This window comes from Camelus ferus, chromosome 22 (genome assembly GCF_009834535.1).
Source record: "Camelus ferus isolate YT-003-E chromosome 22, BCGSAC_Cfer_1.0, whole genome shotgun sequence".
Lineage (NCBI taxonomy): Eukaryota > Metazoa > Chordata > Mammalia > Artiodactyla > Camelidae > Camelus > Camelus ferus.
The window spans coordinates 527,202-547,066 of NC_045717.1; the positions used below are offsets into that span (position 1 = coordinate 527,202).

Below are 19,865 nucleotides of genomic sequence, written 5' to 3' on the forward strand. Positions count from 1 at the left end.
ACAGATACACAATTATGATACAATGTGATACGCAAGAGCTGACATATGAAAGTAAAGTGAGCATAAGGAAGGCTTTACAGAAGAGGGAAATAAACAGGAGGTCATGAGCAAAAGAGACAGGAGGAAATTATTCTACTTAAGAGATTAGAATGTGAGCACAAAGATTAGGCACATGGCATTTAGGTGTGTCCTGGGAACCTGGAAGGAAGAGTACAAAATACATGGAAGCAAGTAGAGAGATGAGTCTGGGAAGAAATTGCTGAACAGTATCTAGGAAAATAATACTTACCTACTGTTGAATACTGATCTAGGCTTACCTATCAGAATTTCCTTTCTGCAGAGCAGGAAACTGCTGGTCATCAGTTTTTCCCCTCTTCCTCTGCCGAGTTAATCCTTCATGTAATAACTGCCATCACACATGGTTTCTGATCCTTTCAGTTCACTACTTTGTTCCTGTTCTCTTCTACTTCAACCTTTAGTGAAAGTTTGATACAAAGGGTAATTATTACTTCATTCATTATAAAGACTTTTTTTCATTCATTTTATCACTTGACTCAGTTTGCCCTGATTTCAATGATTAAAATATTTTTGTGCTTATTTTAATTTTATCATTTCAAGTCATTGAAATGTTTGTAAATTCTGCTTCTTTCTCTTTGAGGAAAAGAAACAGAATTTCTAAAATTTCAAAAAGGACTTTCTGAGTGTTGTGCTCTTACATCCACTCTTCCCCATGTGAATGGCAGAGACAAAGAAATAAAAAGACAAAGGCATAAAATTTGTCCTCTTCTGTCTTTACCACCTAGATTTTGCATTAAACAGCCAGATTTAGAAGATGTCACACCTTGGTGCTTCAGTAACAGAAAGGAAACATTCTTCTTTCTGTGCTAAAGCTATCCTTTCCCCACTACTTTTTATAATTCTTGTTTCATTTGGATCCTGGGGTATCAAAAAAGTGGTGTTTAATAAAATATATAAACCCAAGTTTACTGAAAGGAGCAGAGTGAAACTGATGAATTGCCAGTTAAGTGTGGAATTCTGCAAAAGGAATAATGCTTCCCAATTTCACATTCAATAACCATGACCATTTTATAGCTAGATGGCATAGGAGTAATGAATGATCTACTTTAGCCCCACTGTTTACTGATAATGGGAACACAACCAAGAAAGGTTAAGTGATTTGTCCAAATTCCCTAAAGCAGTATTCCCCAGCATTTTACAGTGTCAAAAGAGATGATACAATTCTGTAACACTGAATCTAATAAGCTACCAAATAAATTCATCAAATTGATCAGATAAGTTAAAAGTGTGACTTTGGCAAAGTTGGGGGCAGGGCTCATCTCCTTTTTCTATTAAAGGAGAACACCTTCAGATTTCTATCTTTAACACTCTTTGCACCTCACACAAAAGAACACACACATTTTAAAAATCTATTACTAGAAGTAAAAAAAATCATTCAGTGCATCTCAAAACTCAAGTTTTCTCCTTTGGAGATAAATACTGAATTTTTTTTTGCTGAGGGTTCATACTACCTATATGATAAAATCATACATGTCAAAACTTACTACATTTTATTAAATAATATAATGTAAGTGACTCAACAGAAACACCCGAAAGTGGTGATTCAAGAATATGTGGGAGCACATGTATTTCTTAAGAATATCTCAAAGTGGCCATGATGGAATTCTAAGTGTTCAGTGATCAGTAAGACAGATAAGCCCGCACTCACTAACGCACAATACACAGATCAGTTTAGTGAGAGCTTGTGCTTATATCCCTTCTCTCAGTCACTGCTTCCTTCCCATTCTATGGAAGTGCAACTTACATTTAAGCCAATAGATTAAAACAAAAAAAACAAAAAAAACCCTTGAGCTTATTATATTTCCTAAGCCATTTCACTCGCGTTTATTCCGGCTCAGAAGGTCACGTGGCACACAGCTGAATTACTTTCCCACTTCATATGAAAGACTGGCACAGAGACTTAGGTTGATTAAGGAACAAAACCCAGGAAAATACTTCCCTGAGTTCCTGTTATTTAGATGGCAGAAATAGTCTGTTTCTACACGATTACATATTTAGATGACCCCGTTTTATACATAGGCTATTTTCATAAGTGGAAAATCAGATCAAATATGGATCAGAATGGAAGAGATTATTGATAAAGAGAAAAAAACAGAGTAGCAGCAGAGGAACCTCTACCTCTTTCTGAAGCTGAATTTTCTTTTTCCAAAGCCAGGAATTCTACTTGTAACATGCCTACCTCATTCTGAAACCTTTGCATATCTTGGTGTAAATCTTTTAGATATACTTTGGATGTTCTGTTACCATTTGATGGAGAAGAACTCACATTTCCTAATTCAGGGTCCATGATTTTAGATTATTAGCACCGCAGTTATCTGCAAGCAATGGCTTCTGGAGCTGGTCTTGTATTGGTTTGGTTTTCTTAAGTATTTGAAACAGCAGACATATCGTGACTTTTTATTTGAATCGTGTGTTTCATCTCACTGGAGCGGGCAAGCCACAAACCAAAAAGGCTTTCAGGATCACTTACCTGAGGTGCACGGCCAATGTCTGATTTCCAGTGAGTATTTTGGTTCCTTTTTTGTTTTCTTTTTGTATCAAATTCTTGGTCTTCTTTCACTTTAAATGGAACTCGGTTCCTTACTTCATTTTCTCTATCATTATAAAAACTCTCATTTTTGTTAAAAACGTGTTCATTGTCTGGCTTATCACTTTCATCTAACTTCTTTTCATTTAAATAAAGTTTTGAAGATGGCTGGCAACCATACTCTGTTGACTCAGACTTGGAATAAGATGGAAAAACTTTTTCAAGACTGGGCTCTTTGTGTTCAGAGATGCCTGGGATCCTACAGAGACAGAGGCTCCAGGTGCATCTTTTTCCTCACTGTCAAATATATTATCTGTCACATTGGAAGGTAGTTCCTTTAAATCACCATGTAGTTCAGAGTTGTCACGTAGTGACCCTCCCTTACGATGAAAAATAATTTTGCATTTTTCAAGGATTTTACTGATTTTCTGATTTGCCTTCTTTGTGATAAATTCGGAAGTATTTTTCCAGTCCAATTTGCCTTGTTTGACCCACATGTCCTCATGCTTCTCCACACAAGAATGTTTTGAAGATACAGGTACGTCCTTTCTGTCATGTTCCTTATTCATTTCTGGTTCTCTAGGCATTTTTTGCAGATGCACAAGTGAAAGATTAATCTGCTTGATTTGATCTTCAGATTTCTTTTCTTTCACAGTACATGCTTGTAAAACACATTTATCCTTAAGTAGTCAAGTATGGATAAAGAAAAATTAGAAAATAATTAAAATTTAACAAACTTCTTAATCTATGTTTGGCTACTCACAAACTAAGAAGTGAAACATAACTTGCCTTAGCCTTGAAATAGGAGAAAAACAGGAACTCAGAAACCTAACTTTGTCACTGTTTGTTTGAACTAAACAATTCACACATGTTAAATCTACCAAGAATTAGAGATTAGATTTTTAACATTACAAAGATTTCCTCACTAAAAAATATTTCACCTCTCATACCTTAAATAGTGAGCCCCTCCAGTGCATGTAAAGATTTTTTTTTAAAGGACTAATAACTGGAGAATAAGCAAACTGTAATTATTAGGTGCCAAAATCAATTAACATCAATCAGAAAGAGGAACAAATTCCTGAATTTTAATGCAAACGATATACTATGATAGTGATCTATCTCAATATGTATTCTCTGCATCCACCGAGTTATATTATACTCTAACATTCACTAGTGAAGAGTGAATAAAAGAATTTTTAATAATATTTACTGATTTCCTACCCTGAAATGAAATAAATTAGAAAGGTTTTGTTTGTTCCCTAACAGCAAAGGTCCAATCCTGGAAGGTTTGATTCTCTTACTAGGCAGTTGGGTTGACTCTATGACCCCTATTCTCTCCCTGATTGTAGATTCTGAAATCGATTACATAGAGATCACAAGACAGAAGAAATCTTTCATCTTGGCATTAATGACTTGCAATTTGAAACTGCAAATTTTGGACCACTGGGAATGACTGTTCCTTACATGAAACTAACTCGGTGGCCATCACTGCTATATTATTTACAATTTCAACTGCTTAATCACATGATTTAATATTTGATATCACCTTCTTTATCATGTGAGGAAGTTATAAAAATGGAAGAAGTAAACAATATTCAGGAAGGTTTTTTGCCTCAATTCCAAGGATAAAGTTTAACTATAAATTATTATAGATCCTAACAATAATTAGATAAATGCTATTAAAAACTAAATATTAAGTAATTATTTATTGACTCTAAAAGTCTAGTTTGAAAGGCAATTTCTTTTGAACTGTGTTATTAAAGCACAGAAAACAGTATTAAACATGAAATTTAAATTTATATTTTACTTACCTGTGAGTGGCTATTTTCACTTCCATCAAGTCTTTCTTGCTCTTCCTCAGATGCCCTTTGTAAGTCTAGGTCTGCTGAAAAATGAATATGCTTAGTTAAAATTCACTACTTAGAACAGCTAAATAAAAGGCATCATCTTTATAAAAACATAAAAAACATTTCATCAATTGACAGTTTAAATTAAGCTTAATCTTTAGCTGGATATTTACTTCTTTAAGAAATACTTCTAATTATCTAAAACTTCAACAAACTATTTGGGAAATACTAGATGTTACCAGATTAAAGGCATACAAACATCTCAAAGTTTCACTCACAAATTGATTCACCAGACATGAACAAAACAAAGAGAAATAAAACAAAATTTAAAAATACAGTAGAAATATACAAAGTCACGAATAGACTCTATTCTCCTCCTAACAGTACCTTTTTAACAACATACCAAGCTTCAAGAGCAATGTTATTCATGGTTTCCAAAATTACTGTTACTTTTTATGCTTTTATCTTTCCTTAATCTGAAATGTTTCCCTCTATTGTTCTGACAAGTTCCTTTTCCTCTTTGAAGACTCAGCCTGCTCTGTGAAGTCCTCCTTGATTGCAGCTGTCTTTCCACAGAGACACAGGGATCTCTTTCCTTGGAGCTACCTTGGTACTTCACAGATTTTTCTAGTGTGTCTTCACCAGCTGAACTGTAAACTATTTCTTTACATGTCTATCCTCTTTGCTCCTATGCTGTAGAGGACAAACTCTTAAAAGTATCTGTGTATAAACAGTATTTATTAGAAAAACTTTGAGTTTAGAGCTTGTAGTCACTACTATAGGAGATAACTGAGAATCTTTTGTAAATACAACATTAATTCTGCAGGTAAGGAAAGAAAAGATAAAACTATAGGAGCAGAAAAAATATTGTATGACTTACTACTACAGCTCTGATTATATCACTGATTAAGGCACTAAATTAATTGGTATATAAAGTAGAACACATATTAGATGTGGTTAATCAACAGACTGGGTATCCTAGAAGAATTAGAATTGATATTCCATATATTATTTTTAAGTGATAAAGCACTCCTTAAAAACCAATATCCTTTTCGACCCATCAATCCATTAAAAATAATAAAACAAGCTGATATACTGTGTGGACACAGTTAAGAAGGAGGTCCTGTGTAGCAAATTCCCAATGACTGCCACTACCGCTGGGAAAGCCACTTCTAAAATACAGAAAGGCAGAGAATATACTAGAAATACTTTGATATTTAGTTGCAGAGGTGCTTTTTCAGTTACACTGAATATAGCTATAACAAATATTTATAAATTCAGAGCTAGATAAAAATAAAGCTAAGAAACCATACTTTGAGAAGGGAATCTTTGGATGTCCACCTAGGTTTCCCAACTAGTCACAAAGCTCTAGACATCATCCTCCTACCCACTCTCAGGAGTGTGCTAAATACTAGTCTGAACGAACTTACTTTCACCTAATTCTCTTTGCTATTTAATATGTTGCTTTGGTCAGAGGATGAATGTAAATGTCATGCCAAAAGGTACTGTCTGGTTGTAGGTTGCATAAAAGGAGTAAACACAAAGGAGATCCTGCCACAAAATGATTTCTGCAAAGTCAGAGTATGGTGAAGCCACGCACAGGTAGACTATGGCTAGTTCTCTATGCTGCTTTATTACCTTCTTTGCTGCTTCTGTTCTCTGGCAGCTGTGATTCACACAGGCCACGGAGCGCTGCATTTCTGACAGAGACACGGCTCCAATATTCATCCGGTCTTTATCTACCAGGGCCGTCTGCCTCAGTTCTGTGGGTGCTGACTGGTTTGTGGTCACTGATTGTGATACCAACGGACATTTATCAACTTTCAAATGCTCGGCTCTTTGACCAGCCTCATTATTGAGGCTCAGACTAGTAGAATCCCAGTCTGAAGAACCTGAAAACAAAGTTTCCACTTATTAGAATGTGAATAACAATACAAATGACTAACTTTTACAAATTCTCTTCCCAGAGCAGCAGCCCCACGTCCGCAGCCCCACGCCCTCCTCTCCCCCAAACACACTGCTCCTTCCCAGCTGGTTGTACTTTACATGTCATTGCTGTTCATATAGGGAACCACTGTCTCTCTTTTTTCTACGTTTAATTTTCTAGTATTACTAATTTGGATTCACTCATCACTCTCTATAAAACAGTCTATATTCCATAAGAGCTTTATGAATAATTATGATTCTTCAACATATGAATTTTTTCATTAACAAAATGTATGTCTAACCAGCCATTTACTGGATGTTTAAATATGCATGACAGTATTGAGTCCTAGAGACGTGGGCTTTAAGAAAACTTTTACTGAATGGTACTACTTAAATTACAATGAGACAGTCTTTCCTCAATGTACCAATATCTTCAGAATTCTTACCTTAAGCCTTGGATAAACATCATAAATTTATATAAGAAAGGATAGCCTTGAGTGACTAATTTTTTCCATATAAAAATAGGGTAAATCTAGGTACAAACTAGATCCAAAGAGTACAGAGTGCCACGAGACAGGAAATATATAACAAAAATGTTTTCCTTTTTTAAAAAGAATTAAGTTGTCAGATTCAAACTTTTTAAGACAAGTTAAAGAAAAAAAGGCAAGAAATGTAGAAGTGAACTTTAAAGCCCACTTCATCACAAGGGCCCCTTTATTATTTCACATCCATGAACCCTGTTTAAAACAGCAGTTCTCAAGTGTCATCTGAGAAGCCCTGAAGCCCCATGTTCCCTCCATCTAGGGAGTCCAGGAGGTCAAAACTAATTTCACAATAATACTGAATGCTATTTTCATTCTCATTCTCCGTTAAGTGTGCAGTGGAGGTTTCCAGATACATGACATGTGATAACATCATAGCTCTAATGGCTAATGGAATGTTTGTGTGTGCTTGTTTTTTAAATCTTTCAGTTTTATTTTCTAATATACTAAACATCAATAGATACAACCCACTTAAAAGTTCTTCAGAATTCTCAATAATTTTAATACTATAAAAAATATCCTAAACCCCAAAACTTTTAGGATTATTGTTTTAAAAGATCATGTCTACCAAATACTAAGGTAGGACTAATAACTTCCATCATTTTTAATAATCAAAGACACACACACACACACACACACACACACACACACACACACTCCTAATCAAAACATCCAGTTGGCTTAAGATCTTTGGGCTAGGGAAATAGCTCAGTGGTAGAGCACATGCTTAGCATGCACAAGGTTCTGGGTTCAATCCCTAGGACCTTCATTAATAAATAAATACAGAAATAAATAAATATCATCAATGTGATAGCACTAGATGAAATAAAGTGAAATATGACTGACATGTTAGCAAGTGAAGCTTTACCCTACATAAAGGTCAGAATTCAATTAAGCATTTTAAAACTCTGGAAAAATCTTAGAACCTAATAATCAATCTCTCAGAATCCCTGAGAAGTATAGGGACTCCAAGCTGAGCACTTTAGTGTCTCCCAACATCAACAGAAACATCCAAGTCAAAGCTGACATTTTAAAAGTCTATTTCTTATGCTTATATATATTTTTCAAACATGGATACCAATAATAACATCTGCCACATTTATGTCATCTTTCAATTAAATTTGAAGAAATAAAAGGAATTAGGAATAAGAAGACTGTACTTCTCTTCAGACTTAAATTTGTATTGCAAAATTTACCTGATTTGAATGTTTGTAAATTCTTCATTTCTCCTGTTTTATTAGGAACAGAATCTTTCACTCCAACTGCAGGCTGAATGGTTTTTGAAACAAACCGATTAATAATGTACATTTGATACAATCTGTAGTAATAATTCAAGGGGGGAGGGTCTAGCTCAGTGGTAGAGTGCCTGCTTAGCAGTGCATGAGGTCCTAAGCTAAATTCCCAGTACCCTCATTAAAAAAAAAAAAATCAAGATAAAAGTATAAAAGTTTTTACCTTCAAGTGAGGATATTTTTCAGTAGAATCTAAAAGCCAAAAGGGACACATAATCAATTATATGTAAATATGAAAGCCAACTATCCATTCACACAGTTAGTACTGAGTGCAATCCTCATGCTTGCTTTGGAAATGGACACGTTAGGTTTCGGTGTTTTGTTTTTCAGGGGCAGTTAGGACAGCAACAAGACAGAAACATGAATCCATTATAGATACTCAATAAAGAGCAGGAATACAGGCTTAACAGAACATGCAGTTAAGATCTCAAAAGTACGATTATGTTTCAAGTGACTTATTTATAAAATAGAAACGTGCACATGTACCAGTGTGAACTTGCTGCCTGAGGAGGAGAAACGCGATCTCTAATCAGAGGAACAAGTCACGGCTCCAAGAAGACAAATGTGAAAGCTGACGGTAAAATGCAGCAGCACATCTTTCGTGCGCCTGACACCATGAGTCTACAAGTACTTATCATACTCTTCAATTCGTTCTGCGATTTAGGAAGTCCACAGCTGTGACGGCAGTCCATTTGTATGTGCAATTCACTTCTCGTCAGAGAAAGTGATATGAATTGATCGGCTTGGATACACACTTGTAGAATAATAGTTCATAAAAATATTTTTCCCATACCCACATGGGCTGTTGGTATGCCTACATTTCTTGGATCCTCTAGCCATCCAAGTTTCTTGATCCACTCATGCAAGAAAGAATGTATACTGAGTTTTCAATATTGAAATCTGGTGATCAAAAAAAATTTTAATTGCCACAGAATTATTAGATACTAAAAGTCTTTTATATTTCAAAACCTGTGCCGTATTCACTGAAAATAACAACTTTAGCATTTATGGAATGAACCCTATTAATTTCTTTTGTTTCCAAAATTAGTTTGGTTTGGTAAATCAGGCTAATGTTTACAAGGATTTTTGTGAAACAACTATCTTATCAAAAAATTAGGTATCATTAAAAAAAAACAAACAAAAAGCACAGCCAATGCTTCATATTCAAATTAATCTCACTTGAATAACAAATACCAATACAACATATATCTTTGAAGCCTGATAGGAGGAGTAGGCTGTGGTTTACCCCAATTCTAGGCCCCCTCCTGATTCCAGTATTCTCTGGAGTGGCAATGATCTAACCTAGCTTCAGTGCAAATACACTGACGCCATCGAAAAGGAGTTCTCTCAAGTTTCCTCCTCAATTCCAAAATCACCTACCTGCTGCCTTTTTTTCCTCCTTCCTTCCTTTCACTTTCCTCTTCAAAGGTACCTCTACATCTGTGGTCTTAATTCTTCCCCTTTTCTATTCTTTGATGGACGATCCCCACCACTTCTTTTTCCTCTCTGCTTAGCAGCAGTAGCTTACATCTCTAATTTCTACTTCAACTCTTTGCCTCCCTCTGGCTATGAACGTGCTCAGAAAGAAAAACAAAATCATGCTTTTCCTTGTTGCTGTTGTCTTTAACTCCCCAGTGGCTCTTCTTCCAGATTCCCCTAAACACAAGTCTACCCTCTGAGCGTGATCTGAAGACCAGCAACAAGGGCATCACCTGAGAGCTTGTTAGAAACGCAGACCCACTGCTCAGAATGTGCACTTTTCACTGGGTCCCCAGGTGACTAAAATTTGAGAAACTCCGGTCTATACCGAGTCTGCTTCTACAGCACTCGGACTTAACTGATCCCTCTGAAATCCAGCCGCACGCGTCTCACTGTAACACTTCCCCAAAAGCTGCATCAGGAGTTGCAGACTTTCCAGTGGACTCTTTACCAGGCTCCAGCTCCCCTGACCTCCCCGGAACGCACCCTGCTCTCTTCCTCTTTCCCACTCTCTTCTGTTGGCCTATGAGACACCATCCTATAAGGCAGCAACACGCTGCATGACACGAAGGTCCAGACACTGACAGCTGACCACACACGCCTGTGCTCACCCACGGCAGGCACACCCAGCTCTGTCGTGATCAGGTACCGCAGTCCTCACTGCCTTCCTAACGGTCAGGGGGACGGGGGAGTGGAACATTCTGCTGTGCTTCCCGGACAAGCTTTGGTGCTGGAAGAAGCTCACTTCATACCCATCTCATTTCAAACACTCTTCTCTTCCTTCTTCTAAAGAACTATTCTACATTACCACCTCCTGCCAGGGACCCCCCTCCTTTTCCTTCATTTACTCCCCTCCTCTCTACCTCTCTCATTCTTCGCTCCCTCCTTCCCTCCTCCTGATTTCCTGTCTGTCCTCAGGTCACAGAGCATCTTGAAAGAAAGCTAACAACTGAGCTCCTTAAACAGCATTCTAGTTTAATCTGTTGCTGACACCTGATAAGATATACAATTTACTTCCTTTTCTCCTCTTTTACTCACTATATGTTCAGCAGGTGATTTTCTTTGGCTGAGAGAATAGATCCAAATCCATGTCTTAAATCAACATTCTGTGAAATGACTTTTTTATAAAATACAGTGCTTACTTTCTACTTGTCCATTTAATGTATTTTTTTCTCCTAGACCTGCAGTTCCAGATAAATGTTCAACATAGTTCGGTAGTTGAATCTCGGAGATACTCTGTTAAAATTAATATTAATAATGAGTTGCATAAAGATTTCCTGATCCCTTTCTAAGAAAATACCTGTGTTTCCTTATTATTATTATTTTTAATTTCCTACTTTAAAAGCAACTAGACTTAAAAATAAAATAAGCATATCCTGGAAACCCAAACATTTAAATAGAAAATTTCATATACACTCTTAGGTCAAGTCTATCTTTTATCTTCAGTTGGCTTTTGACTCTGTAAACTGAGCATGGAAAGCCAGAGCAAATATTTTCACAGACAAAATACTGACTTACATGCAGATTTCAACAAAGAATTAACTTCAAAACACCTAATTCCATTTTGCATTCCTCGACAAAAGAAGAGGACATTTAAAAAAATACATATTTTTATATGTATAACTGAATTGCTTTGCAGTACACTTGAAACTAACATTATAAACTGACTACACTTCAATAAAAAGTAAAATTAAAAATATACATATTTAAATATATTCTTTAATAAGTATACGTGCTATAAATTTAAAATGTTTCTTAGGACAGATACTGTTTTTAGTATTAAAATAACATACTTGGCATGAAAAGAAGCCTTGGAGTCTGTCATGTTGAGTATTAACAGAACACTGTGGAAACTGCTACATTTCAGTAAACAAAGGCTTAGCAGTATCTATTATTTGATAAAACTTTTGATAGGAAAAATACTTGAATAAAGTGCCAAAGTAGAAAGAAAAACATTTATGTTTAAATTAACAGCAGAAAAATTTTAAATGTAGCTATGCAGCTCTTCAAAGAACTACCATAAGCTTTACTTCACTTAGGGAAGAATAAGAACACTGTTTAGTGACCATCTGCACGTGCCAGGCCCTTATCATGCACATTCTCTTCTCTACACACAACAACAACAGTGATTCTAAGGACAGTTACCCACTTGCTGCTTCCTGGCCACTCCAAGACGCTGGAGCACAGTGATGAGCAGACGGGACCCGCTGTTCTCTGTCTGGAACATCCCTCCCCTGGACCTTCGTGTGACTGGCTCCTTCCTGTCCGTCACCTGGCAGCTTTGGTCACACTCAGCTCTTTTCTGACTACCTAAATTCCACCCTTACTCCACCCCCGTCCTAACTACAAACTCCCCCACTGTTGTCTAACCTAACGCTCTCCACGTTCCTTATGTGAAGGACTTACTGTCCCTGATACAGGGTTCCTGTTGTTCTTCTGTTCCTGCCACTACAGCCTCAACTGCTACATTCAGTGTCTAACTGCCTGGTGCTAGTCGGTGTTCAGCAACAGGAATTTATTTAAGGTCAAAACATCTAAAGTCCCCAGAGGCGTCAAGTACCAAAGCACTACATACCTATCGGAGATGTCCGATAATAGTCTACCTGACACTCAACATACCCCAAATGAGAAATCCCCATGCCCGCTCTAACTTTCCCATTTTATTGTCCTTCAGATTTTAAAAAAGTGTCCTCAACATTTCAGTAGGTCACTAGTGGCCACTGTGATCATTCTGTCTTACATTTCTATAGCACCCTTTACAGTTGACAATGTGTTTTCACACTTGTTACCACATTTTTGTTCATGACACATAACCTGAGAGGTAGGTATCAGTACCATGTTTTTGAACGAGGTCACTGACATTCAAACAAGTCAGACAAGTGTTTCCAAGATCCCACAGTGGGTCAGAACCAGGATGCTACCACATCTCCTGACTTCAAGTACAGTGCTGTGCCACTAGGCAGGAGCTGCCGGGATCCAAGAGTTCAGGCTCTTCTGACCTCTTTCCACGGCTATCACCTTGGAATAGGTCACCACTACCCTGTACTTAGCTTCTTCAAGTTCGGTCGCCATAAAGGTACTCAGTGCACGCTATTTTCCCTACCCAAAATGGGCTGTCCTCATTAAAACATCACTAAACCAAACTGCTGGTATTTTAACCCCACATACTTATTACTATTCCCCATGATTTCGCTTCTCCCGAAATGTTCGTTGCAGATCTAATTGACAATCCAAATATAATAATACTTTCAAGTCACAAGTACTGTCTTTTCAAGGTCAAAGTGGTTAAACAAAAACACAGTTTTCTTGTGTGTGTGTGTTTTTTTTTTTAGTACAACCTGTTTCTCTCTAAATCTCACTAAGGGTTTTACACATTCATTTATAACAAAGAAACAAACATCTGGTCACAGGCTGACCAAGAATTATTTTCTTTAGTTTTTAGAAAACGTAACTTCAGAACCCAAACCGATTCCCTATGACTTCTAAGCCTTGGTTTTTGCACTACATACACCAGTTCCATTAGGTGAGTCTGGAAAATTAACAGAAGTGCACTCTGCAGTGGTATGACATGTAGCACGGAATGACTTTACTAAGCGTAGGTTAAAATGAGGAAAAAATTTTGCTGGGCAAATGTAAAAGTGAGAAAGCAAAGTCAAAACATCCCTCCATTTATGTTTTAACATCACACAATGCTTATATTTGAAAATAATAATAGAAGGCAGCACCTCAGAATCCCAGGGTGATTTGACATCTTCCTTTTCTTCGAATCTTAATGCTGATGTTGAGTCTACAAAATGCAGTCACAGATACATTAATGAGAACACATACCACTGGGAAGTTTAAATACATATATAAGTCTATCTTGATTCATGAATATGTCAATAAATAAAGTGGCAGAAAAGAATTTCAGAGGGTTGAAGCATTTTCTGGAAGAAAACTTGGTCAGTAGTTGGGATATTTATGAAGGAAGATGGCAAAAGAAAAACACTTCAGAAGAAATGGATATCATATTTGGATCTACACACTTCAGGTTTTTTACACTAGCTTTTTTTTTTTTTAATGGAGGTACCGGGAATTGAACCCAGGACCTCGTGCATGCTAGGCATGCGCTCTCCCACTGAGCTGTACCCTCCCCCCTCCAACCATACTAGCTTTTAAGCAGAGAAGAAAATCCATAGATGCTCACTGACTTACCACCTCTGTCACTTTTGTGTGCTCCATCAACAGAAATCAATTTGCTATGATCTGCTTGCTCCTTTAGAACACTGTTAATAGTCCGAGTGCCGTTCTCTTTTCCCCCAGTTTTCGGCTTTCTTGCTTCTTCCTATAAAAACAAAACAAAATGTAACAAAAACCCAACTTCAGAAGACATCATATTCCCACACTTGGTCATTCAATCAGTCAGGAAGACAACATATATTTACTGTATCCATCAGATCATAGGCATTATCCTGGGAGAAGCTGGCAATATACATAAAAGACAGATTCTGCTCTATATTCTAGGGGAGGCAGAGACACATGAAAATGAATCAACACAGACAAGTATCATTCAACAGCTCTACACCTGCAGTGAACAGATACAGTAAGGGCACAAAGGAGAGAAGAGACTTGCTGCGTGTCAATAGCTCAGGGAATGCTGGGAAGACCAGACTGTGTCTTAAGAGACAGACCCGGTGCAAAGAGCAGACGCGAAGGGGATTCTAAAAAGGGCAGCCGGAGCCGAAGGTCGAGGTGTGAAACAGCATGAGAAGTCACATGGAAAACTAGAACTCAGTTACTGGGGACGGAATGGAGAGACAAAATTTGCTAGATTAAATATAAGACATCACTTCATCAATTTAAATGTGCTAAAAAAAGAATTAACTTCAAGTTAAAACTAACCATTGGGAACTATATTCAATATCTCACAACAACTACAATGGAAAAGAAAGAAAAAGAATTAGATATATACATAGGTATGTATAACCAATCACTTTACTGCACACCTGTAACTCATATAATACTGTACATCAATTACATCTGAATTTAAAAAAAAAACAAACTTCTATAACCAAAAAGAAAAAAGGTGAGGATCAAATTTTCTTTCTGTTGTTCATAAAATCAGCTATATGTCCTTCAGAAGAGTCTGAGCACTTTTTTCCATGACCTGACTTTTCCTTCTCTTAATTTGAATTTGAGATGATTTCTATCATAATTTGTACTATAGAGTTCCTGCTCTCACTTAACCCCACTATTTCTGCTGTTTGTTTGTATAATCATCTCTCTCATTTTGACACTCGTTTATCTATTCATCTTGTCCTTATTAGATGAATCCTTCCCCTTTGTACCCCTGCCCATCTTCATATTCATCCAGCTGTTCTTTCCAGTTGCTTTCTTATTCTTTCTTTTCTTAATGGCATATTTGAGAACTGTTTATTGCCACCAACCTTTACAAATCTCAGTCCTGCACGTGTACCTCTCTTGTTATCACACTGTTTTCTATTGTGATCTTGAGGACTTCCATTTCTGTGTAGGATCCTTTTCATCCCCATGAGAATCAGGGGGATGGTAAGTGAAAAAGCACAGGAAGGAAAAGTTAAAAACAAAACGACTTACCTCTGTAACACCAAGGACTGCTGAAGACGTGAGAGGTTCCGGTGCTGGGAAGGCAGGATGAGAAAAGCCTGAAACTTCGGTTGATGGTTGGGAAAAGGTTCTAACCGCATCTTCATTTTCATTATTAGAATTATTGTCCTCAAAGAAGGTGCTAGTTCCTGGTTTCAAAACACCATCTTTTGCCTCTGCTGTAGTGAAAACAAGGTATGGTAGATGAAATTATCTATAATTTCTCATCAGTGAAAACACAAAAAGACAGTCTTCAAATAACTTACTGTTTATCATGGGTTCTCCCCAGGCCTGAATTGGCTTTGCGAATCTTGGATGCCGGACTTTCTAGAGAAGAAAATAACAGCTTTAAGAACAACAAATATGAAATTGAATAAAGTAACTATAACATTCCCCATTCCTAGATGATCTAACACAAAGAGCGCTGGCTTTGGAGTCATTCAGATATGGATTCAAGTCCTGGGTCTGTCATTTACCAACCTACATCTTCTCATGGGGTGAGGATTATGAGAGATGACCTCAGGGGTCCCAAAATGTTACTTTCTTTACCCCTCATTGATTATTATACAAACACTATGGTATCCATTAGATGACTTTCTTGACCAAAATGATCTAGAACAAAAACTTATCCCTGATAGTTTGGAGTCCTATTGTTTAGAGTCCTATTGAAAAAACTAACATTAAGAAATTTAAAGTAATTGTTATATTTTGAAATGTGCTTGCATGATTTATATATGTGTGAATGATCTCTCATGGGGGAAATATGAGAGTTTACTTTTTAGCAGTATCTTATTTGGATGAGTTAGAACAGCAAACAGTATAAGCTACTTCTATTCCATTCGCCAAAAAGCTAAAGACAAATGATTGTTCAAATTCAGCTACTTCTAAGAAAGAGGAATAAAAACAAAAGTAATTCTGAGGGGCAATGACTCATGAGTGAAAGCCACACACATAGTAAACAGAAAGCTGTCACTAAATATGTTCACAGAGGCAGAGTGAGATGGACTGAAAGAACAGACACTGAAGAAGTGTTTTCTGCAAAGAAATATTAGGTTTGGGGCAAACCATTAAAAAAAAAAGTGGGGAGGAGGAAGAAAAGAAAAAATGAGACATGACTAGTCAAGTACAAACTTAAGGCAAGAAAAAAAGGAAAATGTAAGTATAACAAGGCATGTGGAGAAATATATATATTTCAGCATTTATATATAATAGATCAGGGATGTATCAGTATTGTTAGGGATATACTATGAGTGAAAGCCTCTGTTTTACCTTTTTATTATATATATAAAAATATATAATTATATATGCAAGTATATATATTATTCTTCAGCAAATTTTATAAAAATATCAAAATACATGATATATGAAACATATATATAAAACAAAGGCCTTTGTTCATAGTGTATCCCCAATAATGCTGACCTGTATTACTCTACAACTGTTTGTTTGTAAATACCACTATAAGTAAGAGTTAAATTTTGTCACTCTAAGTCACTCAATTGAACATGGTCGTCTCTCACTACCTGAACGCTGCAAATTATTACTAGAGAGAGAGAAAAATAGATTTTAGAAAGTTCCTAACACATCAGCTTTCCACCTAGACAAAGAACTGGTAATCAGGATTCTAAGAATAATATATAGCTTGAAAAGATATATTTAATGGAACATGAGACGGGGCTAAAAGAAGGTTAAAAAGTTTTCATCTCAAATTCTAAGCTCACAGTTGGTGGATACTGAAAAACAGACTGTAACCTTTTCCTATTTATCATATACTTCTTATCTATTTCCTCGGCATTTATGACATATTTCCTCTCATAACAACTGAATTTACAACCTAAACAAAGGGAATAGAAATTTAAGTCATGTTTTTAGAATTCAAATAGATTTCACTATGACATAGTATGCATATTATATTACCTGTATCATCAAATAGATTTCATTATGATAGAGTGTGCATGTTATATTACCTGCAGCATGATGCAGAATTCCATGTCTCTTCATGCATTCACATTCAAAAAATACTAAAATGCTTCTTACATTTAAGACCTTATTCTAGGTGCTCCAGGAAATGCACAATTACGTTCCCTAATCTCCAGCGGTGTATACTGATGCAGGGGCTATAAAGTGACTATGTAAATAACTATACTACAAAATGTCTGAAACTTGAAATTTTAGAATGGGACACGAGGACTGGACATACTTTTTAAAACTATAATACAAAAGAGTTCTGAAGTAGGTTTCACCACATGGTTGTTATTAAGAGTCTACTTTTAGAGCTGGCTGGCTGGCTGTTATTTTAGGGAAAACATGTACTCTTCAATTAGATGAAAAGGTTTGAATATACTCGTAATGAGATAATTTAGAAAACACAGAGGAATCTCTTTATAACATGGATTTTGAGAAACAGAATTTTAATTTCTAAATTTCTATAATTTCAACTATTAGTCTTAATGCAGAACCAGAGACAGAAATAAAGGGGGAAAAAAAAAAAAAACCTCTTTCCTCACAACTCTCTGATACCAAAATAAAAAGTGTCCAAGGGGAAAAAAAAAAAGATACATGCTACGTAGTTTTGGAACTGAAAGGCCCCAGGAAGAGGCCATGATGATCACAGTAAGTAGCTGTGTGCACTGAAGATGTCCCTGAGGCACGAGTATTATACAAGTCCCGTCAGTGTGGTTTAAAAGTCAAAGAATCCTTATCTTTGGCCAAGCTTCACACTTCCTCTGTTGTGGGAAATCTTTTCACAGTACAGTTTTCCTGTCACAATCTATTTTCTAGTCCATTTTGCTTCAGCCTCATCTTCAGTATTTACCAAAGTAAAAAAAAGAAAAAAATTCAACCTGTCATATTTTTATAAAATGGTTTACTCCGACCAACTTTCTAATACAAATGTAAAACAATGATAGGCAGACCACTGCTAAATTTTAAGAGTAAATACTACACAAAACTAAATTCAGAGCAGAAAAATTAATTTCACAAGAAAACACTTTACCTTGGGAGCAAGATCTAAGTTACCATCTGATGGAGGCCGTGAATCATCAACATCATGTTTGGGTGAAATACTTTGGAGCAAAAATACACATCAAAAATGAGTGAGTTCATTTCTTTAAACAAACAAGTCACACAAGTCTATGCTGAGGGATGAGAAAGCAGATTTGGGAGCCAGGCTGCCTGATGGTTAAGTCACAGGTCAACTACTTGTTAACCATGGAATCATGGGTCAACTAGTCAACCTCCTTAAACTAGTTGCCTAATTAACTAGAAGTAAGCTATAACAGCACAGCTACTCTGCAAAGCTGTTGTGGTGACTGTATGAGGTAACAAATGTGAAGTATATAATACGGTGTCTAACCCAGAGAAGGAGGACACTCAACAAGCCTTGTTTCTTTTCTCTGTGTTCCCTTAGTCAACATGTAATTTTTAAAAATCCATAAAATCCTACCTGGTGACAGAGATGTCTTCAAACCTCGGTGAAACCTCAACCACTAAATCCGCTATTAAAGAAAAAAGTAAAAAAGATTCTATATCAGCAATAGAAAAACACAGAATATTAAAAGTGTAAGACCAATGTTTTGTTAAAAAGCATTCCTTTGGGACCACACCTGGAGACTACACACTTCAGTGAATACTGAGTATACTCCTGGTAGGTAATTAATGCATAAAAACCACTTCCCCTCCTTTATATTTATCAAAAAAAAGGGTGTTTATCCAAATTTGATATCTTAAAGTGAACTGTTTACAAGGACCAAAATCCCAACCAAACTTTATGAGACTCACAAAAAATGGTAATCGTTAGTAGAATCAGCATCATAAACTGACAACTTCAAGCTCACACAGCGTGGTGTTTCTGGACGACACCCATGGGACTAACCCACCCCGCCATTTGGCTTTGTCAGCCTCATGTTATCTGGGCACATTCATCCCTATTTGCTCACATACGGTCTAGGGCTGCTTTCACACTGCAATGGCAGACATGAGTAGATGTGACAGACACCACATGGCCTAAAATACTGACTCTCTGGCCCTTTGTAGAAAAAGCTTGTGCATCCCTGCTTTATGCCATAACAGGAAACCCTAAGACTCCAATCAAATCTTACTCTTCTGCTCAACATTCTTCAGTGAATCCATGTAGCTGCCATTTCTGGTTCCCAACTTGACAACCGTTTCTTCTTCGTTGTCCTTGCTGGACAATTGCAACTTTTCTTGGACATTTTCTGCCCCAGCATGCGAAGAAGGTAAGCTCTCCTTAGCTGCAAAAAGAGAAATGATTATTCTACAGTCATCACAGTAACTGCATTTCCTTTCGCAGTGGCTGCTTTAGGAATGAGCATGCGATGTAGCCCAGCCAATAAGATGCTAGGGGAAGTCTACTGGAAGCTTCTCTGTTTTCTTACTAGTTAACAGAAAACATGCAGAGAAGCAGCCCTCCTCGCCTGCGGATACGGTCATGTGAGACTATGATGCTTGGAGCTGCTGCTAATCAGCAGACCAGGAAAGGCGACATCAAACACCGGCAGCCTCACAGCTGAAAGAGGGACATCATCTGGGATCCTGATGACATCACCGA

At 36.8% G+C, this 19,865-nt stretch overlaps 1 protein-coding gene across 46 annotated transcripts in view; it reads right to left on the reverse strand.

The window, feature by feature from the left end:
- LOC106730443 (ankyrin repeat domain-containing protein 20B-like) overlaps window positions 1-19,865 on the reverse strand; it is an 82,235-nt gene that overhangs the window by 220 nt on the left and 62,150 nt on the right. For 5 of the 46 annotated variants that reach the window (XM_032464789.1, XM_032464788.1, XM_032464787.1 and 2 more), the window contains 12 exons: window positions 19,396-19,548; window positions 18,741-18,792; window positions 18,291-18,360; window positions 15,562-15,622; window positions 15,287-15,474; window positions 13,886-14,015; window positions 13,417-13,478; window positions 10,834-10,927; window positions 8,376-8,404; window positions 8,117-8,189; window positions 4,417-4,490; window positions 2,586-3,267 (listed from right to left, as the gene is read on the reverse strand). In XM_032464789.1, coding sequence (XP_032320680.1) covers window positions 2,752-3,267; window positions 4,417-4,490; window positions 8,117-8,189; window positions 8,376-8,404; window positions 10,834-10,927; window positions 13,417-13,478; window positions 13,886-14,015; window positions 15,287-15,474; window positions 15,562-15,622; window positions 18,291-18,360; window positions 18,741-18,792; window positions 19,396-19,548 — 1,502 coding nt within the window. In that variant the 3' untranslated portion in view covers window positions 2,586-2,751. Of the gene's footprint in view, window positions 1-317; window positions 474-2,585; window positions 3,268-4,416; window positions 4,491-6,090; window positions 6,345-8,116; window positions 8,190-8,375; window positions 8,405-8,698; window positions 8,921-8,999; window positions 9,113-10,833; window positions 10,928-13,416; window positions 13,479-13,885; window positions 14,016-15,286; window positions 15,475-15,561; window positions 15,623-18,290; window positions 18,361-18,740; window positions 18,793-19,395; window positions 19,549-19,865 lie in introns of those variants that run through there. The other 41 variants (XM_032464795.1, XM_032464794.1, XM_032464798.1 and 38 more) reach the window with 41 other exon arrangements.